At 47.7% G+C, this 22,213-nt stretch overlaps 1 protein-coding gene across 4 annotated transcripts in view; it reads right to left on the reverse strand.

Annotated features, from left to right (window-relative positions):
* Window positions 1-22,213, reverse strand: part of TBC1D17 (TBC1 domain family member 17) — a 112,036-nt gene that overhangs the window by 12,555 nt on the left and 77,268 nt on the right. For all 4 annotated transcript variants that reach the window (XM_068241363.1, XM_068241362.1, XM_068241361.1 and 1 more), the window contains exons 10-15: window positions 19,531-19,625; window positions 15,687-15,803; window positions 15,510-15,610; window positions 10,220-10,319; window positions 5,740-5,837; window positions 151-267 (exon numbers count right to left, since the gene is read on the reverse strand). In XM_068241363.1, coding sequence (XP_068097464.1) covers window positions 151-267; window positions 5,740-5,837; window positions 10,220-10,319; window positions 15,510-15,610; window positions 15,687-15,803; window positions 19,531-19,625 — 628 coding nt within the window. The remainder of the gene's footprint in view (window positions 1-150; window positions 268-5,739; window positions 5,838-10,219; window positions 10,320-15,509; window positions 15,611-15,686; window positions 15,804-19,530; window positions 19,626-22,213) is intronic.

The raw sequence follows: 22,213 nt of genomic DNA on the forward strand, positions 1-22,213 counted from the left end.
AGCCTCCCATATCTGGAAATGCGTGCGGCAATACGTAGCCTGGGATGGAACATTTACTGCCTATCGTGTTGGGGTGAAATGAGGACAGGAAACTGCTGCGATGTGAATAAAGAGACGTATGAGAATGCACCTTACAAAAGTTCCACTTACTTTCAGGATCTCGTTGAAGCCATAGTCAGAGTTCATGAGCGCTTCCCGCTCCAGGTCCAGTATACCGCAGGCGATGAGCAGGTGGAAATTAGGGCAGGGGAGACCCGTCCATAACACCTAGATTGTAACAAATAAACAAAGCAGAGTATTTCAGGGCTGGTTTATTGTGAGGAGTGGGAATCAGGATGGAATCTGGCATGGCAAAGAGATGTCTGTAGATTCTCACACCGAACATCTGATATGTGGGCAGCCTGAAGCTGTTCAGAGCAATGCTCACAGCACGGCAAATGGGTCTGATCAGTGTGCTGAGCAACAATAATCTGCAGACAGTCACAGGAATATATGTTACAATGCTCATCAGTGGCCACTACTCTCATAACTGCAAACAGCACTTACCCCACTCTATGGCTGCACAGCATGTAAACCCATTCCTTGCTTGCACAGCCAGCCTGCGCTAAACCCTATCTCTGCTTTCTGCAATCTTCCACTACATTCCTTTTCTGCCTGCACATCCACCCAACACATAAGCAAGACTTTCTAAATACCCCAAAAAACCTCAAGGGAACCTAAAGTGAAGGGGATATGGAGGCTGCCATATTTATCTACCTTTACAGGGGTTCTGAGGATAGCAAACAAAACAAAAACAGACAGTTACCCGGGGTTCCTATTGGTCCCCTGTAGCCATCATGTCCCGCGCTGTCCTCCTCCAATCTGCCATTTCCCACCTCCGGCACCGATCAATTATTCGTCTAACAAGACGAATAGTGCGCGCTCCGGGAGCTTACTGCGCAGTACAATGTTTTCTCATACTGCGCAGTAAGCTCCCGGAGACGCAGGCGCGAGCACGCGAGCGCCACGGCCGCGCAGCCTCGCTGAAGGAATATTTAGACCAGGAACGGAGGATCAGAGGAGGACGGTGCGGGACATGACAGCTCTAGGGGGCGGATAGAAGCCCCAGGTAAGTGTCTGTTTTTGTTTCTTTTTAGTATCAAAAGAACTCCTTTAACAATAATAGTTGCCTGAAAGTCCTGTTGATCCTCTGCCTCTAATCCTTTTAGCCATAGACCCAGGACAAGCATACAGATCAGACATTTCTGACAAAAATCTGACAGGACTAGCTGCATGCTTGTTTCAGGTGTGTGATTCAGATACTACTGCTACTGGAAGGACACAAGCAGGAGTGCCCGTACTTCAGAGCTAGTTGTGCCAGGGGATAGACAGGGTACCCATACTACAGTGCTAGTGGTGCCAGTAGATGTAGAGGCAGGTATGCCCATACTACAGAGCTAATAGTGCCAGTGAATGTACAGAGGAAGGTGTACCAATACTACCGTGCTAGTGGATGTACAGAGGCAAGTGTGCCCATACTACAGAGCTAGTGGTGCCAGTGGATGTACAGAGGCAGGTGTACCAATACTACAGTGCTAGTGGATTTATAGAGACAAGTGTGCCCATACTACAGAGCTAGTGGTGCCAGTGAATGTACAGAGGAAAGTGTGCCCATACTACAGAGCTAGTGGTGCCAGTGAATGTACAGAGGCAAGTGTGCCCATACTACAGAGCAAGTGGTGCCAGTGGATGTACAGAGGCAAGTGTGTCCATACTACAGAGCTAGTGGTGCCAGTGGATGTACAGAGGCAAGTGTGCCCATACTACAGAGCAAGTGGTGCCAGTGAATATACAGAGGCAAATGTGCCCATACTACAGAGATAGTGGTGCCAGTGGATGTACAGAGGCAAGTGTGCCCATACTACAGAGCTAGTGGTGCCAATGGATGTACAGAGGCAAGTGTGCCCATACTACAGAGCTAGTGGTGCCAGTGGATGTACAGAGGCAAGTGTACCAATACTACAGAGCATGTGGTGCCAGTGGATGTACAGAGGTAAGTGTGCCCATACTACAGAGCATGTGGTGCCAGTGGATGAACAGAGGCAAGTGTGTCCATACTACAGAGCTTGTGGTGCCAGTGGATGTACAGAGGCAGGTGTACCAAAACTACAGAGCATGTGGTGCCAGTGGATGTACAGAGGCAAGTGTGCCCATACTACAGAGCTAGTGGTGCCAGTAGATGTACAGAGGCAAGTGTGTCCATACTACAGAGCTAGTGGTGCCAGTGGATGTAAAGGCAAGTGTGCCCATACTAGAGAGCTAGTGGTGCCAGTGGATGTACAGAGGCAAGTGTGCCCATACTACAGAGCAAGTGGTGCCAGTGGATGTACAGAGGCAAGTGTGCCCATACTACAGAGCAAGTGGTGCCAGTGGATGTACAGAGGCAGATGTGCCCATACTACAGAGCTAGTGGTGCCAGTGGATTTATAGAGGAAGGTGTGCCCATACTACAGAGCAAGTGGTGCCAGTGAATGTACAGAGGCAGGTGTACCAATACTACAGAGCTAGTGGTGCTAGTGGATTTATAGAGGCAAGTGTGCCCATACTACAGAGCAAGTGGTGCCAGTGGATGTACAGAGGCAGGTGTACCAATACTACAGAGCTAGTGGTGCTAGTGGATTTATAGAGGCAAGTGTGCCCATACTACAGAGCAAGTGGTGCCAGTGGATGTACAGAGGCAGGTGTACCAATACTACAGAGCTAGTGGTGCTAGTGGATTTATAGAGGCAAGTGTGCCCATACTACAGAGCAAGTGGTGCCAGTGGATGTACAGAGGCAAGTGTGCCCATACTACAGAGCTAGTGGTGTCAGTGGATGTACAGAGGCAAGTGTGCCCATACTACAGAGCAAGTGGTGCCAGTGAATGTACAGAGGCAAGTGTGCCCATACTACAGAGCAAGTGGTGCCAGTGAATGTTCAGAGGCAAGTGTGCCCATACTACAGAGCTAGTGGTGCCAGTGGATGTACAGAGGCACGTGTGTCCATACTACAGAGCTAGTGGTGTCAGTGGATGTACAGAGGCAAGTGTGCCCATACTACAGAGCAAGTGGTGCCAGTGAATGTACAGAGGCAAGTGTGCCCATACTACAGAGCAAGTGGTGCCAGTGGATGTACAGAGGCAAGTGTGCCCATACTACAGAGCAAGTGGTGTCAGTGGATGTACAGAGGCAAGTGTGCCCATACTACAGAGCAAGTGGTGTCAGTGGATGTACAGAGGCAAGTGTGCCCATACTACAGAGCTAGTGGTGTCAGTGGATGTACAGAGGCAAGTGTGCCCATACTACAGAGCTAGTGGTGTCAGTGGATGTACAGAGGCAAGTGTGCCCATACTACAGAGAAAGTGGTGCCAGTGAATGTACAGAGGCAAGTGTGCCCATACTACAGAGCTAGTGGTGCCAGTGGATGTACAGAGGCAAGTGTGCCCATACTACAGAGCTAGTGGTGTCAGTGGATGTACAGAGGCAAGTGTGCCCATACTACAGAGCTAGTGGTGTCAGTGGATGTACAGAGGCAAGTGTGCCCATACTACAGAGCTAGTGGTGTCAGTGGATGTACAGAGGCAAGTGTGCCCATACTACAGAGCAAGTGGTGCCAGTGAATGTACAGAGGCAAGTGTGCCCATACCACAGAGCTAGTGGTGCCAGTGGATGTACAGAGGCAAGTGTGCCCATACTACAGAGCTAGTGGTGTCAGTGGATGTACAGAGGCAAGTGTGCCCATACTACAGAGCAAGTGGTGCCAGTGAATGTACAGAGGCAAGTGTGCCCATACTACAGAGCAAGTGGTACCAGTGGATGTTCAGAGGCAAGTGTGCCCATACTACAGAGCTAGTGGTGTCAGTGGATGTACAGAGGCAAGTGTGCCCATACTACAGAGCAAGTGGTGCCAGTGAATGTACAGAGGCAAGTGTGCCCATACTACAGAGCAAGTGGTGCCAGTGAATGTTCAGAGGCAAGTGTGCCCATACTACAGAGCTAGTGGTGCCAGTGGATGTACAGAGGCACGTGTGTCCATACTACAGAGCTAGTGGTGTCAGTGGATGTACAGAGGCAAGTGTGCCCATACTACAGAGCTAGTGGTGCCAGTGAATGTACAGAGGCAAGTGTGCCCATACTACAGAGCAAGTGGTGCCAGTGAATGTTCAGAGGCAAGTGTGCCCATACTACAGAGCTAGTGGTGCCAGTGGATGTACAGAGGCACGTGTGTCCATACTACAGAGCTAGTGGTGTCAGTGGATGTACAGAGGCAAGTGTGCCCATACTACAGAGCAAGTGGTGCCAGTGGATGTACAGAGGCAAGTGTGCCCATACTACAGAGCTAGTGGTGCCAGTAGATGTACAGAGGCAAGTGTGTCCATACTACAGAGCTAGTGGTGCCAGTGGATGTACAGAGGCAAGTGTGCCCATACTACAGAGCTAGTGGTGCCAGTGGATGTACAGAGGCAAGTGTGCCCATACTACAGAGCAAGTGGTGCCAGTGGATGTACAGAGGCAAGTGTGCCCATACTACAGAGCAAGTGGTGCCAGTGGATGTACAGAGACAGATGTGCCAATACTACAGTGCTAGTGGATTTATAGAGGCAAGTGTGCCCATACTACAGAGCAAGTGGTGCCAGTGAATGTACAGAGGCAGGTGTACCAATACTACAGAGCTAGTGGTGCTAGTGGATTTATAGAGGCAAGTGTGCCCATACTACAGAGCAAGTGGTGCCAGTGGATGTACAGAGGCAGGTGTACCAATACTACAGAGCTAGTGGTGCTAGTGGATTTATCGAGGCAAGTGTGCCCATACTACAGAGCAAGTGGTGCCAGTGGATGTACAGAGGCAAGTGTGCCCATACTACAGAGCTAGTGGTGCCAGTGAATGTACAGAGGCAAGTGTGCCCATACTACAGAGCAAGTGGTGCCAGTGAATGTTCAGAGGCAAGTGTGCCCATACTACAGAGCTAGTGGTGCCAGTGGATGTACAGAGGCACGTGTGTCCATACTACAGAGCTAGTGGTGTCAGTGGATGTACAGAGGCAAGTGTGCCCATACTACAGAGCTAGTGGTGCCAGTGAATGTACAGAGGCAAGTGTGCCCATACTACAGAGCAAGTGGTGCCAGTGAATGTTCAGAGGCAAGTGTGCCCATACTACAGAGCTAGTGGTGCCGGTGGATGTACAGAGGCACGTGTGTCCATACTACAGAGCTAGTGGTGCCAGTGAATGTTCAGAGGCAAGTGTGCCCATACTACAGAGCAAGTGGTGCCAGTGAATGTTCAGAGGCAAGTGTGCCCATACTACAGAGCTAGTGGTGTCAGTGGATGTACAGAGGCAAGTGTGCCCATACTACAGAGCAAGTGGTGCCAGTGGATGTACAGAGGCAAGTGTGCCCATACTACAGAGCTAGTGGTGCCAGTAGATGTACAGAGGCAAGTGTGTCCATACTACAGAGCTAGTGGTGTCAGTGGATGTACAGAGGCAAGTGTGCCCATACTACAGAGCAAGTGGTGCCAGTGGATTTATAGAGGCAAGTATGTCAATACTACAAGAGCTCATAGGGTGGTGGTGATGGTGGGGGGCACATGTATGAGAACCCATAGAATACTAGATGAACATTTAGGGCAGAGTAATAAGGGACAGGGACTGTGACAAGGACTGAGCAGAGCACCAGTTACAGACTTTTGGAGAGGTGACAGGAGGTCACCATTGGCTCTCACCTCCCAAAGAAGCAGAATATCTTGGAACGAAAATTCGCGTTTGAACCAAATGAGAAGCCACCTGAAGCAAAAGCTTAAATTGCCTGAATCTTTAGAATCTGATAGAATAAAAAAAAAAGCATTTATTATAGTCTGGAGGAAATTTGTTTACACACATATACACACATATACAGTATATTAGTGATTATTTATAAACAAGCCTTTAACATTTGTACTCTTTTGGTGAATTTGTATGTGTGATCAGGGACACTGCACTTTCTAATCATCATTCTCTTAAAGCAAACCTGACCTGAAAATTAAAAGTCAAAATAAACCTACATACATCATGCTTCCCTCCTGTGTAGTCTACGCCTCAATCTCTTTTTCCTCTCCTGCGTCCTGTTTGCCCACTGTGATCAATGGAATTCACCGTCCTCCATTTGTAAAATGGCCATTACCCAATAACATTGAGGACGCTGTCCTCCGCCATTGGCACACTGGGTCCGCTTCTCCCTGCCGCTTCCATGCATCTCCAGCTTTCCTCATCTCAGCACCGTCTCCCCCTGCTTGCCTGAGTAGCCATACTCACCATCCACCATCCGGAATCAACCTCTTAGGATACAGTAATGGCCCATACTCACGAGGGACTTTTGTCGCCTCAACACGCGGCGCGCGCGTGTTGCGGCGACAGGTCGCCCGTGAGTATGGGCCGTTGCACGCGCGCGCACCCCGAACTGTCGCCCGTCGCTCATGTCGCCATGCGATTGAAAGTTTCAATCGCATGGCGACAGTCGCCGCCGCACCTCCGCCGCAACTGTCGCTAGTACGCGTGAGTACACGGACTAGCGACAGCAACCTCCATTAAAGTATATGGAGCTTCCGGCGGAGGGAGGAGGAACGTCAGCGACAGCTTCCGCCTCGCCGCTGGTCCCTCTTCCGCGTGTGTACGCGGAGGGACCTGGCGAGGAGCTGTCGCCGGCCTGTCGCCCACACGCTCATGTGTGCTGGCGACAGGCAACATTTGCAGCCCGTGAGTACGGGCCATAAGAGCCCAACGGGCGTAGACATTGCTTTCCATTAACAGCCTGGCTATGCAGCAACATATGTGCTGCTTCTGCAACAACCTGATGTTTTGATGTGACCATCTGCTGTGCCTTATTGACATAGGCTGGACTGCTGATTCATGTGCTGATTCATGTGCTTCAATGCCTGTCTGCTGACTGCATACATATGCTTACTGCTTACTGCATACTTATGCTCATTGCAACCTAATGGCTGTTTATCAAGATATAAGTCTGGCTTTTATGACATGATCTGCTTGACACATGCTGCACTATAATCCTTGAGTTGCTGCCTCTGCTCTAACACACCATACTGGTTGCTTTATATCCTTTTTGCCATGTGGACACTCATTGTGGTGAACTGCAAGTATTGGGGGAGATGAAGATGCCTCTTGTTCTGATATGCTGTTGCAATTTTTGGATCCTTTTTTGAATTCACTATCTGCCTGCGGGCAGTATACATAAATTTATCTAGTGGAAATTCTGGACTGGCTCGGTGGATCCGAGTCCATTGTGAATTCACAAAACAACCTACATCTTATGACCAAGTTTATATCCTAACTGCGCAGTTACTAAACTGGTTCCGTACCATATGCATGCTTGAGCTATCCTAGCGAGAATTCCAGGGGGAATCTGGGTGATTGGGGGGAGCGGGTGGGTTTATGTGGATGGTGGTCTTTGGCGGGAGTTGTCTTATGCTGTATATGTTTTTACAATTTTTTGATAAGTAATCAATAAAGTTTTGTACCCTTTTTGAATTATAGGTGTTTGTGCTCAATCAGGTCACACCCCTCCTTTACCCTATCTCAAAGTTTATTTCCATTACCCAATAACAACTTCTGGGTCAGCACACTGTTAAACTGTAATATCACCCACTTGAGCCATAGGGAAACATGGACATTACCTTGCTCATCAGTTGCCCTTTCAGTTATAACTGACAGCAACTTGATAGATTTTCTTCTTACAATGATTCCTTTCAATCAGAGGAGAAGAAGGAGATGGGCACAGCTGCTAAAATACCCTTTATTGTGGCTGGGTTGACACAAAAAAAAGCTTACAGCAGTGGGGGGAAGGGCAAGTCTGACAGCTGTTTCGCAGGGACTAGTCCTGCTTCATCAGAGACTGATGAAGCAGGGCTAGTACCTGCGAAACAGCTGTCAGACTTGCCCTTCCCCCCACTGCTGTAAGCTTTTTTTGTGTCAACCCAGCCACAATAAAGGGTATTTTAGCAGCTGTGCCCATCTCCTTCTTCTCCTCTGATTGAAATTGTGGACTACCATTGGAGCACGCTGCAGGTAAGCCCAGTGTGGCAGCATCCACCCCTGCTGCATTTTGTGCAAGTGCTTTCTCCTCTCCATATTTGCAATGATTCCTTTTAGTTCTGACAAGATTTTGTCACAACTAAAAGAAATCGTAAGAAGAAAACGGAGAGCTTCTGAGAGGAGAGGCAATAACAGCGAGGTAAGTATTTAATATTCATTTGCAGGTACATCATATATTTATTTTAAATAATTTTACTTGGTTCAGGTTTACTTTTAGGTCTCGTCCAGATTATGAGTTTTGCAATGCACTGTAAAGCCCCATCTACACGATACGATTCTTTGTACGATTCGATTACGATTCTATTTACGATTCAATTAAATCCGACATGTCCGATTGGGATTCGATTCAGTTTGATTTGCCATTGCAAAACAATGGCAAATCGAATTGCATTGAATCGAATCCTGATTGGACATGTTGGATTTAATCGAATCGTAAATAGAATCGTAATCGAATCGTACAAAGAATCGTATCGTGTAGATGTGGCTTTACAAACGGCACTAACGCAAGTGAACACACAGCCCAAATTCTACAATGAAGGGAATAGGAAGTAAAAATAAAGCTATGATATAATGATTTGTATGTGTAGTACAGCTAAGAAATAGAACATTAGATATGACTCTCATATTGTTTCCAGTACAGGGAGAGTTAAGAAACTTCAGTTGTTATCTATGCAAAAGAGCTTCTCTGAGCCAAGCTTGGCCGGCTACAGTGCTGTCTTGTGAAGCACTTATCTCAATCTGTCTCTCAAAGTTTCTTGATTGTTTAAGGTTTTACTGCAGAGCTAATGACCCCCTTGATCTTTCCTGCTCTGTTTCAAAGTTAAAATACAGAGTGTAGTTTGTAAACTGAGAAAATTAGAGAATAATGCAATGTTATAATAAAAAAAGCTATATATGGTAACTAAAAACATGAGACTCTTTTCTTTGCTACTAATGATCTATGGATCATCCGTACTACACATACAATTCATTGGCCTTAATTCACTAAGATCATGCTGGAGATAATAAGGCAAGAGAAAACTTACTACCACACAGTGAGAGAGTTATCTTATCTCTTCATTCCTTATGTTACCTCCTCTGTAGTTAATTTACCTCCTCTGTAGTTAATTTACCTCCTCTGTAGTTAATTTCACACGCAGTTAATTAACAGCCTGTCTTTAACTCTGGAGTTATTTTAAAGAGAACCCGAGGTGAGTTTAAAGAATGTTATCTGCATACAGAGGCTGGATCTGCCTATACAGCCCAGCCTCTGTTGCTATCCCAAACCCCACTAAGGCCCCCCTGCACTCCCTCATAAATCACAGCCGTGCTTTGAGGCTGTGTTTACATCTGTAGTGTTAGTCTCAGCTGCTCCCCCGCCTCCTGCATAGCTCCGGTCCCTGCCCCCGTCCCTTCCCTCCAATCAGCAGGGAGGGAAGGGATGCAGGCGGGGACTGGAGTTCTGCAGGAGGCGGGGAGAGCAGCAGACTGACACTATAGAGATAAACACAGCCAGCTCTGACAAGCTGTTTGTCAGCAGCGTGGTTGTGATTTATGAGGGATTGCAGAGTGCAGGGGGGGCCTTAGGGGGGTTTGGGATAGCAACAGAGGCTGGGCTGTATAGGCAGATCCATCCTCTGTATGCAGATAATATTCTTCAAACCCACCTCGGGTTCTCTTTAAGGATTGGAGAGTTAACTTTAGGTTTGCCTGAGGTAAAAGGTTTCCTGAATACTACATGCCTAATCACCATGGTAACAACTCTAGAAACGTTATTAAAGACAGGCGATAATCTTAGTGAATTGAGGCCATTATATAAGCTTTCTTCTTTTTTTTTGTCTCTTTAAAGGACTCACAAGGTAAAAGAAGAAAAGTAGTTTTTCTTACCTGGGGGCTTCTTTCAGCCCCTAGAACTCAATTGGGTTGCTACAGGTTCTCTTAAATGGATACTGGATACCAACCTCCCCCCCCCCCCCCCCGACACACCCACACACAAGATTAGATTGAGAGTTCCTAAGGACAGTCAGTGACATGACTATAAACTCTAAAGTGCTGCAGAAGATGTCAATTCTCTATAATGAAATACATAGATGATAATAATAATAATAACAATAATATTATAAGGACTGTAGCAGATACCTAGGAAGTCGCACAGCATGGGGTCCAAGACACGCAGCAGCAGGTTGAGCTGAGCCAGCTGCTTCTTCATGCTCTCCTGGCTTTCCTCAAAGTTGTGGTGCTGGAATGCAGGAGAAACAGATCAATGCATCGATCAGTCTGCTCTCTACCAACAATGAGCTCTGACTGATTACAGCTGCTGTCAGCAAAATGATAAACGTGACTCTTTGTTCATGCAGAATACAGCGCAGACCATCACATACTCCGCTGGGCAGTGGAGGGCTTGATGTGTGAGTGGCTCAAAAAACACAAAACAAAACATTGATATGTTACACAACATGCACATAACATACAATTCCTGGGTTTGCACCTGTGCTCCTCTAGGGCCATCTGATCTGTCAACGCATGTGACACGCATGCACCTAATGTACTAGTTCATATGATAGGCAGAGCACCCAGATAGTGCAAGGTGAACCAGAAGATTTTTTTTTTTAAGGGACTCAAAAGAGGAACAAAACCAAAAGACTCGACCTAAATAATCACGAACATTCATTTCAAACTCGCATTTACCTAGCTATAGCTACCTGAGTATTTGTAGCTAGCTTAACCTACCTGGCGGTACATTTCTGTCAGGAATTAGGAGTCAAAAGCGGTACATTTTTTTTCATGAATTTTAGGCCTCCAATTTTTAAGTCTTAACTCACCAAAATACATCAGAATAAAAGTGTGGTAGACATTCTGCATATAAATAAAAGTCAGGAACACAAAATTGTTAAAGTAAATACATTTATCAATAATCTGAAAGAAAACTGTACAAATAAGGCAGCAGATTATGCAGTATGTACATATATACTCCTAATACACCTCCCGTGTGTGGTATATTTTAAAGCAAGGAATTGCACACAGGGCAACATCACAGTCTGGACAGTAGAATCGTGATTCTTTCCTGATTCTTTTCCCCTTCTCGTCGCTTTTGCGGCAGCATACATGACATATCCTAGTTGGGGCATTTTTTTGGGGAGTTGGTGGAATGTATTCCATAAAATGGCGGCCAGTGAGGCGCTCCGGATTTACCACATAAGAGGCACGGCGTCCAACTCTGGCATCCGATGCAGTCTGGTACCTTAGACAGATGCATTCGCACAGTTTCCAGATGAAGTCAGCGTGCGTCCCTGGCCTGTCACTTACCTGCTTGTGCAGAATGTATGCATTCCAAATGCTTTGTTCCAGTAGGTGCTGGAAAATCTTCGTATAATATTTTTTCTGCTGCTTCCTTACAGCAGGATAAAAGGTCACTGCCTGGTCAGCTCTGTCCACACCACCCATGGTGTGGTTATAGTCCACCACGACCTGCGGTTTTGCAATATCTTTTCCTCATCTCAGACAGTTCAGGGGAGGTATAGAAATTATCTGTGGTGAGACAGTAGCCTTTGTCCAACAAAGGCTCCAAAAGGGACAATACAGACGATGTTGCCACTCCAAACTCGCTAAACCTGGGACAAAATGTTGTGCCTTTTCACGTATTCAAAATAGTATTGCAGATGTATCCGGTACTTGACTCGCATAACGTGTATGATTTGATCCCAAAGCGGGCCCGCTTGGAAGCAATATATTGGAGCCAGCTCAGCCTCCCCTTATAGGCCATCAGGCTCTCGTCCACGCTGATGTCCCTCTGTGGCACATACGTGGTCCTAAAATTTTCCACCACCATCTGGTAGACCTCCCAGATTTTTTTTAGTTTTGGAGCAGGGTGGGTCGACTCCTCAAAAGTTTCATTATTAGAAAAGTGGAGAAATTTCATTATTAGGGAAAAACGGTACTCGGACATAACTGTACCGAAGAAGGGGGTTGCAATGATCTTATTCGTGCTTCAGTACCATTTCTGCAGGGGCTTCCCCACCACTCCCTGCAGAATGATCAGGCCCAAAAACAGCCAGATATCCGCTGCTGTTACCGGCTCCCAGGTCCTGCTTCTGGAAAAGGGTCCTTGAGGAGTAGCCAATTGTTGGGTGGCATAGCGATTAGTCTCCTCCACTATCCTCTCAATAACCGCCTCCGAGAAGAACAGCTGCAGGTATGCCAGAGGGTTGCACTCGCACTGCTTCTTCAAGCCAGGCTCCCCAGTAAAAGGGAAACGTGGGGGCGGTGGCGGAGCCTGAGAAAGGTCGATGGGGCACCAAACCCAGACATCACTAACTTCGCTGGTGATGGAGTCGCTGTCGCTATCTGGGTCGGATGACAGATCCCCGGGTGTGTCACTGTCACTAGAGTCCGCCAGTGACTGCAGATCTCTGTCCTCCAACTCCGCCAGCGCTTCCGCGGTGAGACGCCTTCTGGAGGATGATGCCATAGTAAATCCAGGCAGAGGTTGGTGCAGGCAGCAGGCAAAGAGTAGTCCAAGTCCAGGCAAAAATCGGCAATGGGTAAACAATTAAATCCAGGCAGAAGGCAGAAAGAATAGTCAAAGTCCAGGCAAAAATTGGTAACAGGTAGGCAGAAATCGGATTAGATAAGCACTCACAGATCACACTCCTCTCCACCTCAACAGCCACAGCTCCTCTCAGCAATCCAGGAAGTAAAAGGCAACATTGCATTGGATACAAAATCCCATTGTATCCAATACAATGCTGTTTTGGCCCAATCAGAAGAGTTTATTTTTTTTTTTTTATACTCCCTCCCCTCCCCTGTGACCCTACGCCGCCCCTACATCACTCCGCCGCTGATGGGCTAATTGGCCGCCGGTTCCCCGAAGATCAGAGCAGTAATGGGGACTCCGGGGGCCGGGTGGAAGAAGCCTGGGTCCCGCTGACAAGCTCTGATCGCGCGCGGGACAAAGGAATTGGCTGCAGGCACTGTTTTTGCCCAAACGAGCAGAGCTCGGGCTTACCGCTTCTGACATGTGTCAGTCAGCCCGAGCTCTGCTCGTGAATATACATATTCGGGTTAAAGGATACCCAAGGTGACATGATGAGAAAGACATGGGTATGTACAGAACCAAGCACACAAATAATTATGATGTGTTCCTTTTTTTCTTTCTCTGCCTGAAAGAGTTAAACATCAGGTATGTAAGTGGCAGTTCCTGTCAAGACTGAGTCAGACTACAGTGTGACACTAACTGATAAGAAATTACAACTATAAAAACACTTTCCTAGCAGAAAATGGCTTCTGAGAACAGAAAAGAGATAACATAAAGGTCAATAGTTCATAGATTTTAGCTCTGGTATACTTCAATGAATGTGTCATTGAGCAAAAACAATAAAGCAGTAAAAACTGAAAAAGTAGATTTCAATATAAAAGAAAAAACTGTGAAATACTGTATATTTCAAAATAATTTTTAGGAGAAGGAAAATAGATACAATTGTTTATTTCATTCGTTTATTTTCACCTTGGGTATCCTTTAACCACTTCAGCCTTTAGTGTTTTTTCACCTAACGCATCCGAGCAATTTTCACCTCCCATTCATTTGCCAATAACTTTATCACTACTAATCACAATTAAATGATCTATATCTTGTTTTTACCCCCACCAATCAGGCTTTCTTTGGGTGGTACATTTTGCTAAGAACTATATTCTAACTGCATTTTAACAGGAATATTAAGTAAAAAATGGGAAAAAAAACCATTTGTCAGTTTTCGGCCATTATAGCTTTAAAATAATACATGCTACCATAATTAAAACTCACGGTTTCTATTTGCCCATTTGAACCGGTTATTACACCATTTAAATTACGTCCTTATCACAATGTATGGCACCAATATTTTATTTGGAAATAAAGGTGCATTTCTTTCCGTTTTACGTCCATCACTATTTACAAGCTTACAATTTAATAGAAGAGAATGTGTAGCACTTCCTCTTAGTATTAAATTAGTCTGACGTGCCAGGCCAAGATCCAGCAGCACTCCGGATCACACTGCATGAAATGGAGAAACAGCCGGCACCATCCAAGTCAATAATGCTCTTTTATTGAGATAAAAACATCTCAGCAGGTCACAGCGACGTTTCAAGGAAATCACCTCTTTATCAAGCTCGTGCTGAGGACACGAGCTTGATAAAGAGGTGATTTCCTCGAAACGTCGCTGTGACCTGCTGAGATGTTTTTATCTCAATAAAAGAGCATTATTGACTTGGATGGTGCCGGCTGTTTCTCCATTTCAAGCTTACAATTTAAAAAATAATGGTAATATACCCTTCTTGACATGCATATTAAAAAAAGTTCAGACCCTTGGGTAACTATTTGTTTTTGTATTGTCATTTTTTTTGTTTTAGTTAAAAATTATATTTGAGTATTTTGGGTGTGTGGGAGATAAGCAGTTAATTTAAAATGCAAAAGGGTGTCTATTCATTTAAAAAAAAATTGTATGTAGATAGTTTTATTATTTGGCCACAAGATGGGCTCAGTCATTTTTTGGGGGAGGGCTTCCTGTAAGCTTACAGGAAGTGAAGAGGGGATGTGTAACAGAACTACCTAAGTAGGAGGAAATCCTAATTTGTTCCATCTCAGAGCTTACCGCTGCTGCCCAGTGTCCCTCTGAACAGTTTCGGCAAGAGCTTGTCGGCCATGCTCTCGTGACTGCACTCCTCTCCGTGTACAAGCGCAGCTACGCTGCATATGCGTGATTACAATTGCGCCTGCACAGCAAGTCAAAGCTGCTTGTTTCTTATTTTGAAAACACCACCCTATTAACACTGGATTCAGGAACTCAGGTGCAAGTAAAAGCACTGGGTGAGCTTCCAACACAAATATGCTTCCAAACATACCTTCAGTGTGCTCATCCACTGTAGTGCCTCTCTGCGATTCTATGTGAAGTTAACAACACTGCCGGACTGTATGGGCCTGCTCACCTTCACTAGTGTAAAGCAGCTTATTGCAAAGGGAGCAACACAGGCAGAAAGAACACTTTAGTGTCTTATGCCTAGTACACACCATACATTTTTCTGTAAGATTTTCTGTAATTAGATTATTTTCTGTAAAGTACTGGTAGAGACTGGTCATCATCTCTGGTGCATTGTCTTCTAGTTATCTCCTGCTGAGTAGAACAATGGTTAATTGCTAGGCAGATAGATGGTTAGATAGATAATTTCCAACATGTTGGAAATTATCTATCTGGCAGGTAAATCTAACAAAAAAATCTAACAGAAAATTGTATGGTGTATTCCCAGCATAACAGAAAATTGTATGGTGTGTACTAGGCATAAGGCAGCTGCCACACCTCATTTAGGTATATCAGCTATATGGGTAATAGATGAGGTAATGCTTTGCAGTAGCAGATATGAAGAACACGGCAGAGATGTCCACATGGCAGAGACCTACCACCAACTCCATGAAGCCTGTGAAGCACCAGAAGGCATCCACCTCATTCTGTGTGACGTAGAGGATGGGGGACAGGAGGTCGCTCATTCCCTGCACATAGCCTGGATAGAGACAAAATCCAATGAGTGACACAGCTACACTAGATGGGGATTCAAGCTATGCCTCCAATCTACATACCTAAATCAAAATTAAACATGCAGTATGTCATCAGCACATCATTGAGAAGGCTGAGGCCTGGATTATCATTCCCCTCATAGAACTTGTTATTTCGGTCAGTGCGGCTGACATCTCTCTCTGGTAAATAGAAACAGAAATAAATAAGAACAGCCAGTATTGTATCAAAACTACAATTATCTATAATAATAATGTCCAAGCAGTCAGGTGTCTATCTGCCCCAGCCACATACCCTCCTGTCCCACCCGCTGTGTCCACCCCAACCACACCCCCTCCTGTCCCACCAGCTGTGTCCGCCCCAGACACACACCCTCCTGTCCCACCCGCTGTGTCCGCCCCAGACACACACCCTCCTGTCCCACCCGCTGTGTCCGCCCCAGACACACACCCTCCTGTCCCACCCGCTGTGTCCGCCCCAGACACACACCCTCCTGTCCCACCCGCTGTGTCCGCCCCAGACACACACCCTCCTGTCCCACCCGCTGTGTCCTCCCCAGACACACACCCTCCTGTCCCACCCGCTGTGTCCTCCCCAGACACACCCCCTCCTGTCCCACCCGCTGTGTCCACCCCATACACACCCCCTCCTGTCCCACCCGCTGTGTCCGCCCAAGACACACACCCTCCTGTCCCACCCACTGTGTCCGCCCCAGACACACACCCTCCTGTCCCACACGCTGTGTCCGCCCCAGACACACACCCTCCTGTCCCACCCGCTGTGTCCGCCGCAGACACACACCCTCCTGTCCCACCCGCTGCGTCCGCCCCAGACACACCCCCTCCTGTCTCACCCGTTGTGTCCGCCCCAGGCACACACCCTCCTGTCCCACCCGCTGCGTCCGCCCCAGACACGCACCCTCCTGTCCCACCCGCTGCGTCCTCCCCAGACACGCACCCTCCTGTCCCACCCGCTGCGTCCTCCCCAGACACGCACCCTCCTGTCCCACCCGCTGCGTCCTCCCCAGACACACCCCCTCCTGTCCCACCCGCTGTGTCCGCCCCAGACACACCCCCTCTTGTCCCACCCGCTGTGTCCGCCCCAGACACACCCCCTCCTGTCCCACCCGCTCTGTCCGCCCCAGACACACCCCCTCCTGTCCCACCCGCTGTGTCCGCCCCAGACACACACCCTCCTGTCCCACCCGCTGTGTCCGCCCCAGACACACACCCTCCTGTCCCACCCGCTGTGTCCGCCCCAGACACACCCCCTCCTGTCCCACCCGCTATGTCCGCCCCAGCCACACCCCCTCCTGTCCCACCCGCTGTGTCCGCCCCAGCCACACCCCCTCCTGTCCCACCCGCTGTGTCCGCCCCAGCCACATCCCCTCCTGTCCCACCCGCTGTGTCCGCCCCAGACACACACCCTCCTGTCCCACCCGCTGTGTCCGCCCCAGACACACACCCTCCTGTCCCACCCGCTGTGTCCGCCCCAGACACACACCCTCCTGTCCCACCCGCTGTGTCCGCCCCAGACACACCCCCTCCTGTCCCACCCGCTGTGTCCGCCCCAGACACACACCCTCCTGTCCCACACGCTGCGTCCGCCCTAGACACACTCCCTCCTGTCCCACACGCTGTGTCTGCCCCAGACACATTCCCTCCTGCCCCACACGCTGTGTCTGCCCCAGCCACACCCCCTCCTGCCCCACACGCTGTGTCCGCCCCAGACACACCCCCTCCTGTCCCACACGCTGTGTCCGCCCCAGACACACACCCCCTCCTGTCCCACAAGCTGTGTCCGCCCCAGACACACCCCCTCCTGTCCCACACGCTGTGTCCACCCCAGACACACACCCCCTCCTGTCCCACAAGCTGTGTCCGCCCCAGACACACCCCCTCCTGTCCCACACGCTGTGTCCACCCCAGACACACCCCCTCCTGTCCCACAAGCTGTGTCCGCCCCAGACACACACCCTCCTGTCCCACACGCTGTGTCCGCCCCAGACACACCCCCTCCTGTCCCACACGCTGTGTCCGCCCCAGACACACCCCCTCCTGTCCCACACGCTGTGTCCACCCCAGACACACCCCCTCCTGTCCCACACGCTGTGTCCGCCCCAGACACACCCCCTCCTGTCCCACACGCTGTGTCCGCCCCAGACACACTCCCTCCTGTCCCACCCGCTGTGTCCGCCCCAGACACACACCCTTCTGTCCCACACGCTGTGTCCGCTCCAGACACACCCCCTCCTGTCCCACCCGCTGTGATTGGCGCCTGCAGTTGGCCACAGCACTGGAGAAAGAGAGAGAGAGAGAGAGAGAGAGAGAGAGAGAGAGAGGGGGAGGAAGAAAAGACAAAGTGAGGGCACCATATATAACCACAGCATGTGGAAATGAGAGGGATATGGCGGCTGACATATTTGTTTCCTTCTAAACAATGCAGATTCCCTGGCAGTCCTGTTGATCCTCTTCCTCTAATACTTTTAGACATAGACCATAAACAAGTATGCAGATGTTTCTGACTAAAGCCTGACTGGATTAGCTGCATGCTTGTTTTAGGTGTGCGATTCAGGTAATACTGAAGCCAAAGAGATCATCAGAACTGACGGGCAATTGGTATTGTTTAAAGAGGCACTCCAGTGAAAATAATGTAATAAAAAGTGCTTCATTTTTACAATTATGTATAAATGATTTAGTCAGTGTTTGCTCATTGTAAAAACTTTTAAATCCCTGATTTACATTCTGACATTTATTACATGGTGACATTTTTACTGCTGGCAAGTGATGTAGCTGCTGCATGCTTTTTTGGCAGTTGGGAACAGCTATTTCCCACACTGCAACAGGGTTCACAGACAGGAAACTGCCAAGAGTATGTACTCAGAATTTCTTTGTGGAAGGGGTTTCATCACAATATCAGCCATACAGCGCCCCCTGATGGTCTGTTTGTGAAAAGGAAGATATTTCTCTTGTAAAAGGAGGTATCAGCTACTGATTGGGATAAAGTTCAATTCTTGGTCAGAGTTTCTCTTTAAGGCTACTTGCACACCAAGACGTTGCGTTAGGTGCTACGTTAAGGTCGCATAACGTGCACCTAACAACGTATGGTGCTGCAAGTGAGGACGGTAGAGTGAGCCGCGTTAGGCGGCTCGATTCCTATAATGTCTCCCAGAGTGGCGCTGATTGGCCAGCGGGACCACGTGATGCGGAGCGAGACACTCCGCATCACGTGGTCCCGCCGGCCAATCAGCGGCCGCCAGTGCAGTGCATATTAAGTAGCCATGTGCGCGGCTACTGTAGCTGGCTCTCCCCGCCTCCTCTCCGCCCCCCACTGCGCATGTGCAAACAGTCTAACGCGGCTATAGCCGCTCTAACGCCGTAGCATGCTGCACTTTCCGGAGAACGTGCAGCGTTACATGTAACGCAACGTGGGCTGTGTGAACAGCCCACTTGTGTTACATTGCTGTGCGTTGGGGGAGCGTTACAGGCGCACTAACGTGCGCCTGTAACGTCTTAGTGTGTAAGCAGCCTAAAAGGAAATAAATATGGCAACATCCATATCCCTCACTTCAGGTATCCTTTAAGCAATGCTGTAGCGACTGTCCTATGCAGTTCCTTCAGTGTATTACACATGGCACAGTGTCACTAATGGTATGGCTGCATTGTATACAGCCTCACCTGCACCCTACAGTTCTTGTTTTGAAGGTAAATGGTTTGTCTAATAATATAATGTGTACATTGCTGATTAGTACATTGTCCCCACAGTCAGCTGCAGTATTCTATAGCCAGGATCCAGCACTATGCCTTCCTGTGCAGAGCTGACAGTCGGTAGTGACACCTGTGCTCACACAGTGCTTCCTGACCGTCCGGCTGCAAAGCCAGCGTGACTCCCACACCACGTGCTACTAACCTATCAGACTGCGGTATCCGCGCAGCAGAGAGTTCCTCCTCTCCTGATCTTCACTCACAGACTTCCACTGCAGCTTCATACGGAAATATTCATCCCTGCAAACAGCAAGACAAACGTTGTAACGTGTGTTGAACGGGGTCCCACGGAGATGGCACGATGCCCATGCTATCTGCCCGCTCGCCTGCTTCTGTCACCGTTTACAACTTGTGAGATGTGTGGGAGAGGCTGTGTTATCTCCTCCTGAGCTCTGATACAGAGCCACTAAAACACTCATTACATAATTCCCACAACATTAGCCAAGTAAATATGTATTCACAGTAAACGGATCATCAAATTGCTATGGAGTGAACATAAAAGGCTAGAACAGGCATGGGAAAACTCGGCCCTCCAGCTGTTACGGAACTACAAGTCCCACAATGCATTTGCCTTTATGAGTCATGACTGTGGCTGTCAGACTCCTGAAATGCATTGTGGGACTTGTAGTCCCTTAACAGCTGGAGGGCCAAGTTTGCCCATGCCTGGGCTAGAATCCAGCAGGGCACGGTACCTGTATATATCTTTTCCTACAGTGCTTTTCTATTAACCCTTTAGCAGCCAATTTATTTAGAGGCATGCAAGTGCTCCAGGCCAATTTATTTTAGCACTTTTTTTATTTGTTACATTTCCTTGCTACTAATTAGTATTGCTGTATTGTGTGATTATGGCCACTTGTCACTAGGAGGCAGTGTGAGAAAATAACAGAGGACTTCTGCTTCAGTTTCTATATCCTCTGCTAGTAGAGAGACATCAAAGCATTCCAAGAATTCACAGCACGAGTTCTGCCAACGGAGGTCAAAAGCAGCGCAGTTATCTCAAACAAGATAATTCCAAGATAATTTGAAGCTGCTAGAGGGTTAAAGGACAACTACCGCAGAGATCTGTAAAATATTAAATACATGCATATAATTGTACATCTCTCCCAGAGTAAAATGTAATATAAATTATTTAATTCCTACGTCGTCGCCATTTACAGCAGGTAATGAAAATCTGTCCGGTCTGACAGGTTTTGAACTGGCCCATCTCCTCATGGAGGAGTCTCCATTATTTCTTTATTTACAAAAGCATTTAAAGAATGGCAGTTGCCCTGTTGAACTTTCAAAATAGTGTGCAGTGTACTGTATTTTTTGGTCTATAAGATGCAGCTAGGTTTTGAGGGAAAAAAGAAAAACACTGAACCTGGTGCGTCTATTGTGCAGGGACGTCTTATGCACCTTTTTCCTCCAAACTGCCTCTATCCTATGGTAGCTACACTGCCCAGCTACACTAACTACACTGCCAGCTATACTACTATTTTTATGCATACCCGTGTCTGTATCTTTACGTACCCATGTTTCCTTTAAACCTGATATTCTGTAAATACACTATTCCTAAATTCAAACGTGCTTTTAGATCCAGGGCTGTGGAGTCTGTACAAAAATAATCTGACTTCAACCAGAGCTGGAGTCGGAGTCCGAGCAATTTTGGGTCCCTGTAGTCGGAGGTTTCAATAAACTGAGGACTCTAATAATTTTTGTTCCAATTCCATAGCCCTGGTAAGAATTAGACTAAGGAGTCAGTGTCGAGGAGTCGGAGCAATTTTGGGTACCTGGAGTCGGAGCAGTTTTTGGTTTCATAAACTGAGGAGTCGGAGACGGATGATTTTTGTACTGGCTCCACAGCCCTGACTTCAACTACGACTCCTCAGTTTATGAAACCATTGACTCCGACTCCAGGTACCCAAAATGGCTCCAACACAGACGACTCCTCCACAGCCCTGTTTAGAACTATGGAGGATGCCAAACAAAACCTGCATCTGAAACATTCTAGCTACCTATCATGCTGATCTTCTGACTTTAATACTTTCTAAGTCAATGTATACAGATCTGTAGTCTAACTTGAGCAATGGTAGTCTCTACAACGCTAAAGCTAGTATGCCTACAGGCTTATAACACTAGAAATGCAGCCAGAAATTGCAGAGGCTCCCTGCTGGCATGTAGAGGGATAGGGTCTTCCTGCTGGCACTGACAGCACTCATCCTTTATCTATACAGAGCTAATACACACATTCCCTTGAGCTAAATCATGCTTGACGGGATCCTCCCCCACAGTCGGGGTCCTTAAATGACTTAATAAACGCAGTGATCATTTTTCCACAGCACCAACTGCAATGCAGTTAAGTAGAGCACAGGCCCGATCTAACGCTGCAGTGCTAGTGTTAATATCAGGGAAGAGTAAGAGCCTCTGCTTCTGTTATCTATCCCACTTATGATGAGTTAGGGACATGACTGTGGATTCTGTAAAGTGCCTTAGAAGATGTCAGCACTATATGAATACGCAATAATACAGTAATTTCACATATTCCTTTCCACAGGACTTCTTGATTGGATGTTTGAACTGCACTGTGTGTAACTTCACTGTGCCTCTCCCTTTAGTAAAGCACCCAGCGCCATGTTACTTCCATCATGGTTTACCTAACTGGGTGAACTGATAATACTGTCTTTTTGCTGGGCTATGTGGTTGTCATGGCTGGAGAATTGTGCGAGGAGGTTTAGTAGGGCTTGATGTTCACCGATATTCAGAAGGTCACAGGAGGTGGTGGCCATACATGTCCTGGCGTGCTAGTGACACTTTAAAGTAGGCCTGAACATCACAGCAAAGCCTTGGTG

The sequence above is a fragment of the Hyperolius riggenbachi genome, chromosome 6 (genome assembly GCF_040937935.1).
Source record: "Hyperolius riggenbachi isolate aHypRig1 chromosome 6, aHypRig1.pri, whole genome shotgun sequence".
Classification (NCBI taxonomy): Eukaryota; Metazoa; Chordata; class Amphibia; order Anura; family Hyperoliidae; genus Hyperolius; species Hyperolius riggenbachi.